We start from the raw sequence: 12,183 nt of genomic DNA on the forward strand, positions 1-12,183 counted from the left end.
AAAAAATATATTTAGTTGATCAGAAAAAAACTTCGTTCCAGCTTCGTCTATAATCCAAATATTATGTGCAGAGAATTCGTACTTAATCGTGATTTCAGCCAACACCATACAAACTCATCGACACATCAAAACTCTTCATTGGTGTTAGCTGAAATCAACTTTTGGCAAGGCAAGAGTCAAAAACTCGATAAGGGGTCAAATACGCATAACTAGAAACTAGAACCTGTTTCCTAGAAGCAGCAAATCAAAAAAATCATGCTATATGAAGTGTAATTTGTAATTCAAAAAGCTAGTCATAGTTTTGAAAAGCTCATTGAGACAAATCTAATGATGTATAACACAAGACTTCGCAGAGGTGTCTTGAGCGCAGAAAAGCTCATTGAGACAAATCTAATGATGTATAACACAAGACTTCGCAGAGGTGTCTTGAGCGCACCATGGGTGCTTTGCCCCGTGAAACGCATGGGCCTGTTGCCCCACTAGGTATCATTTCCATTTATATCGTGTCAACATTTTATTGCATAAGCTAATAGTCTAAACTTGATCTCAAAATTATCCCTATAAATATTACTTTCTAAATATAATTCTCAGTAATTTCAGAAGCTTCATCTACAGTAATCGAAAACAGTTTTATTTAGCAGCAAAAAAAAAAATTTATCTGGGCTAAAACAGTTATTCACAAATAACTTAACAACGCAAACTCTTAGCAAAACATAAATCCGTACACTTCATCCCAGTGAAACTGTAGATCGGCGGTAGAGATCACGGACCAATATCTGCCATACTTAGCGAGAAACCCGCTAAGGGCCGGTAACCGCAGTGGTCCGTTTGCCCCATGTTACCCTACTATGGACAGTTAAACTTTACGTTAATAAAACCTACTAGTTCTATAGCTTAAGCGTCATAGCTAGTTTTTTTAGTATAACTTCTTAATTATCTCAGTATAATAATTTCTCATTTTTATTTTATGTCCAAAATAAGTAAAAAATATTGTGCAAGCTGAAATAAAAAAGGTTTTTCTATCCCATTCATCATTCATATGTCTGATATTTTATCTTTTTGTCTACACAGCTGACGTTCTCTTATTTAATCTTAGGAATAGTTTTACAAAGCTGACCATCATAATTAATGATTTTCTGAGCATAATGACTTGTTCCCTACTAATTTTACATCAGACAAATACATTTATGCCAAATTTTATCAGTAGAAGAAGAAAAAAAGAAACGCTGAGAATTCATCGGACTTTAAAAAGCATAAAATTATCGATAAAATGGTATTTTTATTACAAAATATTGCAATATTTCTTAATTTATATAATTTAGCTCATAATATAGATATAATTTTATTTATTAGCTAAAAAATTGGTTTTTGGCAACAAAACTGTTCCAGTCTACTAATTCAAACCGCTGCATATCAACATATAGTTTACTTTGGCGGCCATTTTGAAAATCACTGATTTGAAGCCTTTCCACCAATTATATTTCAGAGGATTTTTTATATGTCTTTTCTGAGGCCTTTCTGCATGTTATAGTGATGGATAAAATTCTTTTGCAATTTGTTCTAGGTTGACCCCTTTTTTCGCTAGGTTTCCTGGACTACATTGGGGAACTTGAAATTCTACCTTCAATATCGCTTCATTGAACCGCCCGTTCTTCAAAGATTTTTTAACTGCAGCATATGGATTATCCAATTCGGCTTCTCATAAAACTAGCCCGATCAACGCCAGTTGCACGTTAAATTAATCTGAATAAATATCAGCTGACTATTCTTTATTTATTTGTCCGATTGTGTGAGTCAATCCTAATTACTCACAAGTTTTTCGATAGCTTATCTCTGACATGATGAAACTTAATTGTTTCTGTCGTGTTGTTAAATTATCAGGTATTATAAGCGTACACTAAATGGAGTACAAATCTCTACGGGCAAAAATATTCAATCAACGTAAAAATAGAAATACTTTCTCAAATATCGAACTTTTTTGTCAAGCGTCCGTCATTTGCGCTCACCTGGACAATTGTTCGTGTTCGTACTGATTTTTTTGTCGCGGTTATAACTGAACCCTATATAACTGAACCCCTCAAGCACCTGACAATCGCATAACCTTTACTACCTGCTGCACCGTATTAACATTTCTATGTCCTTATGGTGTTAATATGGTTTTATTTTTGATGCGATTCGGGCTTGTTGTCCTAGCTGTGGTGAAAAGAGAGGTAAGCAAGCATGGTGTCCATGATATGATCAAGTGTGCTGATACGCCGTCTTTACATACTACTAATGCTTCATGATCAGAAATAATTTATGACCATTTCTACATAGCATATGATCGCAGCGATCTTGCTACGATCACAGTACATCACGTACAGTATGCAACTGAGAATTTGTATAGAAGTCAAGAATTCAGCGGAAATTATGAATGGTTTGTTGATTGTAAATAAATTTTCTTGGAATATACACTAATTATAAATTGAAATGCTGGTCTATCGTTCAATATCGCCGCTAAATATACATTTAGTATAAAAATATATTTATAAGCTGATGAGGACTCGATCGGCTTTCGAATGAAGTACGGAACAATTAACTGGATCTTAAGATAGTTATATTAATTACAAGGCGTACTAAGGGAAGATTTGAGGGAACTTCATCTTAAGGCTTTTCCATGGATTAAAGTCAATTTATGCTTTTTTAATTATATGTGAACGTAATGCGGCAAAGATTTACTTATTCCTGTAGTAGAATGACTTTCGGACTTGAGTGGTGTTTAAGAAATAAAGGTCATCCATTCAGTATGTAATATCAAATTCCTCCATTTAATAGGTCGAGTTACAATATTTGCGCTGTTTATCATACAACGCACTAAACCAATCCAATAAAATTTAATATACAGCTTGAGATTTTCTGAATCCTTATACAAAATGATCGATAAGAGTCAGATAGTGGTTTCCACAAAGCTTGCCACGGCTGTGCGACTTATAGTCTGTGATAAGGAAATCTCGCGGATTTCGAGGCGCTGACAAACAGTTTATGTACAAAGTTTACAAGTAAAACATGAAAATTGCAAGATTGAAACGAGGGAAATAGAGTTTACTTAAATTCTTCATTTATAGAAGCCCCCGATGGTGTGCATGTTATACATAATTAACCAGCATCAGTTCTCACTGCACTGTAACAATCCACCGAAGTCCGAACTGGTTACTTCCCCCCTCACCCGCATAATTACCTCTAAATAACCTTAAACACATTGGGCGCAACTGTCCTAAATAATTTATGCTCATATAGCGCGTATCTCCGTCTCTTTATGTCATTCTTTTTTTACCTTCTTCATTCCAGCTACTATGCGCCCATTCCATTCCAGCTGCGCCCCAGCTTCATTCCAGCTACTTATTTACGCCCATTGTTTCCTTATGACACCATCACCAACATGGGGTGCTGTGGGTAAATTGTAGGCCAAAAATTTTCCTGACTGGAGAGCAATCAATATCTGCAGCAGAACATTATATACTGATTTTCTCATTCGATGCAGCAAAGTCATTGACTCAGTTTATTATATACCTTGACTCATTCACAAGTTTGAAAATTTAAACGCGCAAGTGAGAAGATTTTATTCCCCAAATCTCTTCCTGTTTATTAACTTTCTGATTATATAATACAAAGATATTCAAAAAAATGAATAGTTCGACAAAAGTTACTGCCTATGCTAATTTTTTCGCATTAAAAATTCAAATAAATTTCGATTGAGCGCAATACTCCCGTCATAATTAAGTCATATATATGTAAGTTTTATTAAAATCATACCTCTAATGCCTTCTCCGACTTCACCAGGACTTCCTCTTCACAGACTCTCAGAGCCGCTCCGTAGCGCTACCACGGTCTCATGCACGGTTTTCCTGCGGTGCAGAAAAAATGCTGTTTATGACGACTCAACTGATACGACAACTCAACGCATACGGCTGTTCCATGAGATACATACTGAGCCATGAGCTATATACTGATGTATGAGATACATACTGATCCATGAGACATATACTGAACCATGAGATATATACTGAGCCATGAGATATATACTGATGCATGAGATATATACTGAGCCATGAGATATATACTGATCCATGAGACTTATACTGATCCATGAGATATATACTGATCCATGAGATATATACTGAGCCGTGAGATATATACTGATCCATGAGACTTATACTGATCCATGAGATATATACTGAGCCATGAGATATATACTGATGCATGAGATACATACTGATCCATGAGATATATAATGATCCGTGAGATATATACTGATTCATGAGATATATAATGATTCATGAGACATATACTGATCCATGAGATATATACTGAACCATGAAAATATTTCTGTGACATAAAATCCATAAATATGCCAAGTTGAAATCACTAAGTTAATTGATAATCGATAACATGAATAATTAATATAAACTGAAGTTAATAATTCACTTATGTTTGAAGTTCTATGATATTCTTGATCTTATTTCTTATCTCTGCGTGTTCGGACAAACTCAAATCTTTCCAATACGCTCAATGATAAACCACAGGATCATTTTCTTAAAGCTCTATTTGCAAGGCTGACTCACATCGATCGCGTGATCCTGATGAGTCATGTCGTAATTATGTATATGACAGAGACTTGTTATCGCTTTAGCACAGGCTTTATTTAGCCATTTCGAACGAACGAATTTTGACGTTTCACTTACGCTAATTGATAAAATCTGCAGTATCTTCTCCCTAAAGCTCCTATATCGAGGATTGCTAAATAAACTTTTCTTAAGCTCTTCCTCGCAATCAGAAGCGAGGTCCTCTATATAAAGAGATCGACTGCCGCGAAGTCTCATACACCTCTGCGCAACTCCACCTCGACTGCGTGTCACTTTAAGCGTAATCGCAGCACGGCAATTTGATGTCTGAGTTCAAAATAGTGTTACAATCAATAAAATTCTAATTATTTTGAATCTTTGCAAGACAATACTTAACAATTATTATTAGTTCAAATTTCACCATAGGAATCGCCATTTTTTATTCTACAAGAATTTCTTAAATTCATTCTCTTTCAGATTTCAGAACTAATTCCATCCCCTTTTTTTTGAACGCTAAAATCAAAATGGGTTATGGAACAGCGACGATTGTGGCACTCGTTACCTATATCTCACTGGCAGCTTTTTGGGAAGCTTCGGTGGTGACACTAGCGGCCTGGGTCATATCAGCAGGTAAGATTTAATCAAATAATTTAATGATCATCAGTGGCAAATGTTTCACGAACCTACCAAACGACCCTGAGTTGGTATGGTATTGATGAGGATTGAACTTGAATTCCATTACACTAAATCGATTTTGAGCGAAAAGAGAAATTTATACGTAAACCGTCCAGAAGCCTGAATTTTGTTTCGAAAAAACAAAGATGTCATTATTCAATCGAAAACACTAAAAATTATTCATTACCGTGGATGTCTGAATAATCTTGAATTTGATGTTTCACTAAAGACATTTCGAATGCGTACTATTTCAAAACTGGAGTAGGAAACCAAAGACGTAACGCATTATTTAATTTTAATCTTTCAATTTTGTAGTCTCAGGCCTGCCGGTTGTCCTGCGACTTGCAAGCTATGGCTTAGCTATATTCGCAATAACCCTAATCTGGTCTTTCCTTGCCCGGGGAGAGGCTCGGAGAAAATGGAGCCGGCAAGTGCTACATGGTAATTGATAATAATAATAAATAATTTATTACTGAATTTATTAATTCAGAACTATTTTATTCATGAGAACCTAAATAGTGGAGTGAACCATTATAGGTTTTTCTTGCATCGGCAGCGTAGCCCCAGCTTTATTCAAGTAGCAATAAGTTTAGATACCACATACAGCATGTAATCTGTAAAACTACCCACATTTTCTTCTTATTCAGCTATAACAGTCGAGGAAGGTCGAGATTTGAAGGAGAATTTCCAGAAGATGCGTTCGATCATGCGCGGTAAGCATGGTATATTCATCAAATATCATCATTAAGACAATGACAGCACATTATCATATTTTATCTGCGATTATATTTCAACCAATAACCTGTTTCATTCAATAGACATTGAATCAACGAAATATATTTGGCATAATAGTAATAAAAGCTTCCGACATGAGGCGCGATATTTGGCATACAACATAGATTTACCTTCGACCGGAAACAAAAATTGAGAATGAAAAATTTACAGCGGAAGTTCGGGAGCTTATATAAATGACTGAATAATAATTCAGATTAGGCCTGAAATACAAAATATAAGAGAACAGAAATATTGAATAATTTTTCCTCAACAGAGCAGCTGGAAGCGTTCATCGGTGCTGCAAAAAATGAGCGCGACGTGATTATCGAGGACGAGGCTGCGTTCGCCTCCCTATTACTTAATGCTCTAAATTATTACGACCAGATCTCCCGTCACCGCAGTCAACCGGCCATAACCAATTCAACCTCATTACATGAGTGATAACACTGAAATAATTCCACGCATATAACATTCCAGCCTCACCACACAATATACACATCTCATCCTATTCATATGATATGACATCAATTAAGACACACCAATGCATACACATGCACCACATAGGTACAACCCTGCATCACTCACCTAGTGGGATGGCTAGCACTAGACAGACTCAAAACAGCCCCCCGAAATAAACAAACACACTACCACACTGACGATAATTTGAAATAGCTACTGGAACTTAACCGGATTCGATATGGTGCTATATATAATCATTTCAAATATGAACATATATCTTTCCATAAGCTTCATCTAGTCTGTTCTTGAACGCGTTCATACTTGGAGCGCCAACGATGTCATCGGGGAGGCTGTTCCACATGTCGGTGATTCGAAGCGAGAAGAAATTTTGTCGCGTGGATAAGTTGCAGCGCAGTTTTTTTAGCTTATAGCCGTGGCCCCTGGTGTTGGTTCTTGTTTCAAATTCTAGTAATCCTTCGGGGACCTTGTATAGACCATGAGTATACTTGTATACTTCTATGAGGTCCCCACGCAGACGTCGATAACTGAGGCTTGGAAGCTTCATAATCTTCAATCTTTCTTCATAGGACTTGCCCTTCAAGCCTGGAATTATCCTTTTTGCACGTCTTCGTACACTCTCTATTAAATTTTTGTCCTTTTCAAATCTCGGTGACCACACAACGTTTCCAAACTCTAGGTTCAGGCGCACGACAGCAACAAACAACTGCTTCATCGCATACGACGGCTCAGCGCATGCATTTCAAAGCATACGAAGACTCAGAATTTGTGAAATTCAATTGGCGATAAACTAGCTTGATTTCTAACCTGTCAGTGTCTCGTGTTATTTATGTCGTGTGAATTTTTGCTATTTTTTTGTTTTCGTTCAACATGATTTTGGTTCTTGACTGACTTAAAAAAATATTTATTTTTTCCACCCTAACGCTTATTAACCTATTTAAATAGCTTTATTAATGAATTCCCTATTGAATAATATTGTACTTTGTAGTTCAATTCATTGAACGGATTTCACAATATGCAGTCTTTGTTTGCGTTCAACAATAAAAAACGATCTATTTTATTGTGCTTACGGAAGATAAGGAATCTTGCTATTGAGACCATTTCAAAGCAAAATGTAAAGGACAATGGAAACAAAAGTCGCAATTCAGATGAAGTGTGCAAGATTTATGTAATAAAAATTATAGATCATGTGCTGTAAATTGCGCTTTATACCAAAAGAAGACGGCTTGGCAATTTCGCGTAATTAATTGTTATGGCCATGTTAAATTATTTTAAATTTTTTTATATCCGAAATAAATATTGGCTTATGTATTCACACAAAAAAGTTTTCCTCATCTTAATACAATCGCATTAATAAAGGTTGAAATAGTTTATTTTTGTGATTAGATGAATTTTTCAAACCATCAACAGAATCAAGTTTACATTAAATGACGAATTGTTTTTTATATGAAATTGTGGTATGGAAAAATTGATGTAAACATTCTCAAGAGAAATGTAAAATGTGAAAACATTGAATATAATAGTAATAATACGCTGATGAATTAGAACGTCGAAGTCTTATATATAAACAAACACTAAGTAATTATTGATGATTCTAGATTTCTTCTACAGTTGTAAACAAACACATATTGTAGGTAAAAATGTTATTTGCTTATTATTTTTTCATATATTCATTTATCATTTCAAACAATAATGGGCGCTCAATTAGCTCAAGGAAAATATTCTTGAAGCATATTCCCAAAATGTCTGCGGAACTCTTCCCTGCAATTTATGTCAATAAAGTTGGCGAAATTTTAGGCATCGAGTTGAGGAAATAGTATAAACATTATTTATTATTCATATTTCAAGTTCTGTTTAATTTGCATTGAAATAACTCATGATTTAATGTGATTTAACAGAAGCCATTTTCCACGGTCTGATAAAAAGAATTTTTCATGCCTAATACGAGTTTAGCACTAAATTGTAGGGAGGTATTAGTCACACAATAAGTAAAATAAATTCTTAAATAATCTCAAATAATTTATTCAACAATTTTGAGTCCACAATAAAAATGATAGCAGAAGATATATTTCTGGATAGCAAGTTCATATGGTTAATATATAGATTTAATAGTGAAATAGAGACAATCATAGCTTCATATTTGTGCTCCTAGAAATTAATATTATACTTTCAGTTAATATATATCTTTTACTAGTAAAATTGAGACCATTCCAGCATCCTGTTGGAGCACCTAGAGCCCACTATTAGACTTGGAATTAATCTATGTGTTTTCCAATTTAAATATATACATTCCCGCTGCCTATTTTTGCTCCAGTTGTTTTGTTTATTATCACACTTGGAAGTCTTGCATGTATTTTCTTAGTGTAGTGCAGGGCGCCGTCACTCATATTTATGAAAAAATTATCTTCCCATGAAAGCATAACATAAAATTTAATTTCTTTCTCATCAATCTGCTCCAAGATAAATTTTAAGAAAATAATTTCGTTCTTTATTAAACGACAAATCCAGAATCTTCATGCATTATTCGCTGATAATTTATAAATTTGAATTTCAATTCATATCGGATCATGGTTATAAATTTTGCTGGTAAGCTCCTTTATTCGCCTTTAGTGCACATTTTAACCAGTGATTCGGTTAACGCTTAGTATACTAGCACCTTTATCAGCCAAAGATGAGTAAAAACATTTAACTTTTTATCTGGAAACATTCGGAATTATAATGTTTTTTAATTAAACTTGTAATATATGACATACTATTATATCTTGCAAGGCAAATAAAATATAGATTAATAATATACGTGAATGAATGTTTTTCGGAACATGTGAAATGAAGAGATCACTTTGTTACTCATATAATAAACTTGATGAAGTTGGAAATATCAGAGGAAACTATTTATTTTTTCATTTGGAAAATTAGTTCTTATATTATGAACAAATTGTGGAGGTAATTCGTGCTTCAGCCTCATTTGACTGCATGGAATTTCATTTATTTTCCGTCAAAAAATTTCGAAATTATTCCTATTTGTTAGCCATTTTTATTTTAATCTGCGGATCCTTTAGAATTATTGTTGGAAATTATCAATCTGGCGTTCTATTACTAATTTTTAAGATCCAATTCAAATAGTTGGAATCTGCATCCCCATATAAATGAATTCCGCATTTCTGACTAAAACTTAATAAGCCACTATGATAAAATAGAAAAATAAATATTTTTACCTCTCACTATTCTTCAGCAATAGGGCAATATGGGGCAGCGCGCCCCCCTTTTTTTTAAACTATATATTTGATGAAATTTTAATTGATACGAGGTGTTTCTTTGTTTCGTTTAAAGGTACAACTAATGAGGAATGTATGATGTGAATTAGACGCCTATAGAATTATTCAATTTTTATTGAAACACCATTTTGTAGTGTCAAGTCAAAATGTGCCCATTGCCCCACCCCTGGGGCAATAGGCCCATGGGCTTGGGGCAAGGCGCCCTGCACCCTTGGTCCCTTTACCACAATTGCATATTTTTCGTTTAAAAATGATAAGACATCACTTTACAGGTAAAAATTAAGAAAAATGTAATACAAAATATGACATTCATTCATTTATTAAAAACTCAAAAACGCATATCCTTAACTTGAAAAAATATACTTTTGGCTTAAAAATTCTATCACTGACGTGAATAAAAATATTTCATTAACATAACATATATATCCTTGACTTGAAAAATATATCCTTGCGATAAAAAATTGGCCCTGAAAAAATGTATCCTTGACTAGAAAAAATATATTTAGTTGATCAGAAAAAAAGTTCGTTCCAGTTTCGTCCATAATCCAGATATTATGTGCAGAGAATTCGTACCTAATCGTGATTTCAGCGAACACCATGAAAACTCATCAACTTTTGGCTCCTTGGTGTTGACTGAAATCAACTTTTGGCAAGGCAAGAGTCAATAACTCGATAAGGGGTCATAAATACGCATAACTAGAAACTAAACCTGCTGCTTTGACGCGAAATAAAAAAATCATGCAATATGAAGTGTAATTTGTAATTCAAAAAGCTAGTCATAGTTTGAAAAGGTCATTGAGACAAATCTAATGGTGTATAACACAAGTCTTCACCATGGGCGCTTTGCCCCGTGACACGCGTGGGCCCGTTGCCCTGTAGAGGAAATAGATTTATTGCTGATTTTTAAGTTGCAATGTATTAGGTTTAGGATTTGTTATTTTCATTTTCAGTTTTCAATCACCCTAGCCGTGACCTCCCGCAACATTGCGTTTTACCTGTCATTGTGTCTAGTGTTCTTGCCGTGGAGGAAGGCCCCGATGTTCGAACTCGATATATGAGCTCAAGTTATGAACTATATTTGGACGTGATTAGTGAATTGAAAGTGAATGAACGCACGGTTAAAGTCAAGTTAAAGTGAGGTTAGGATTAGGGTGTTAGGTTTGTTGTGTTTTGTTTCTATTTATTCATTGTTAATTATATTTACTTGAAACTGTTTATTCATTGAAGAAAATCCTTGCCCCTGAACGGTTTATTAAAGTCTTGAAGAACGATCACGTGCTATGTGTCGGGGAGACGTCAGTTTAATAAGAGATAGTCATCCAAAAGCCCCACTAGTTATCATTTCAATTTATATCGTGTCAACATTTTATTTTAAAAGTTAATAGTCTAAACTTGATCTCAAAATTATCCCTATAAATATTACTTTCAAAATATAATTCACAGTAATTTCAAAAGCTTCATCTACACTTATTGAAAACAGTTTTATTTAGCAGCAAAAAAATTTTATCTGGGCTAAAACAGTTATTCACAAATTACTTAATAACGCAAACACTTAGCAAAACGTAAATCCGTACACTTCATCCCAGTGAAACTGTCGACCGGCGGTAGAGAACACGGACCAATATCTGCCATACTTAGCGAGAAACCTGCTATGGGCCCATGACCCGCAGTGGGCACGCTGCCCCATGTTACCCTACCGACTGAATAACCCGAGTAAATCAGATGAAGAAACTGTTACCGTATATTTGAATAGATTTAACGCCATATCATGATGTGGGATGCATCAGCTCAAGTGCAGTTACTCATACAATGGAATTTAATATCCGAATTCAGCTGAGAAAACTTAACTCCACATCGTTCTCAGAATCAAAAGAGAACGAACAAAAAGAGCTTTCAGAGAATATCTTTATGACTTCAGAGTGAAGTAAATGCACCAAATAGAATTAAATTAATTAATTTACAGACATAAAAAATATCGATTCAAAATGCTAATAATAATGTTAGGTGCAGTGCTGTAATTACCTGTATTATTCGGTTGCTGAACACCATGCAACGATGGTCTGAAGTTATGCATCCTGAATTTCGGAGTTTAATTGTCGCTACTGACCAAAAACGTCATTGAGATTTTACAATTTATTAAGTGCATTAATATAAAAAAGTGTAATGGAATTGATGTCACTTATTTCCTTAAATCGCAAATTTACTAAGAATTTAAAAGCAAAGAATAGTCCGCAAAAATTCATATCTTTATAGAAAACGTTTCGGAGACCAGCTCCAGCGTCAGTTCGCAGAATCTAGAATCACAAATCAGAAGTCACAAATTAATACAGTGAAAGCACAGAACGAAATTAAAAACCTAAATTTACAAGTAATAGCGTGTA

The 12,183-nt window shown here is 34.5% G+C and overlaps 1 protein-coding gene across 1 annotated transcript; it reads left to right on the plus strand.

The window, feature by feature from the left end:
* Positions 1 to 5,125: 5,125 nt before the first annotated feature.
* LOC125178700 lies at positions 5,126 to 6,803 on the plus strand. Its single transcript, XM_047883084.1, has 4 exons — positions 5,126 to 5,231; positions 5,592 to 5,717; positions 5,924 to 5,989; positions 6,325 to 6,803. The coding sequence occupies exons 1-4, from the start codon at positions 5,126 to 5,128 to the stop codon at positions 6,489 to 6,491; spliced, it is 465 nt and encodes a 154-aa protein (XP_047739040.1). The 3' UTR covers positions 6,492 to 6,803.
* The last annotated feature ends 5,380 nt before the right edge of the window (positions 6,804 to 12,183 follow it).

This window comes from Hyalella azteca, unplaced genomic scaffold (genome assembly GCF_000764305.2).
Source record: "Hyalella azteca isolate HAZT.00-mixed unplaced genomic scaffold, Hazt_2.0.2 contig1595, whole genome shotgun sequence".
NCBI classification, from domain to species: Eukaryota; Metazoa; Arthropoda; class Malacostraca; order Amphipoda; family Hyalellidae; genus Hyalella; species Hyalella azteca.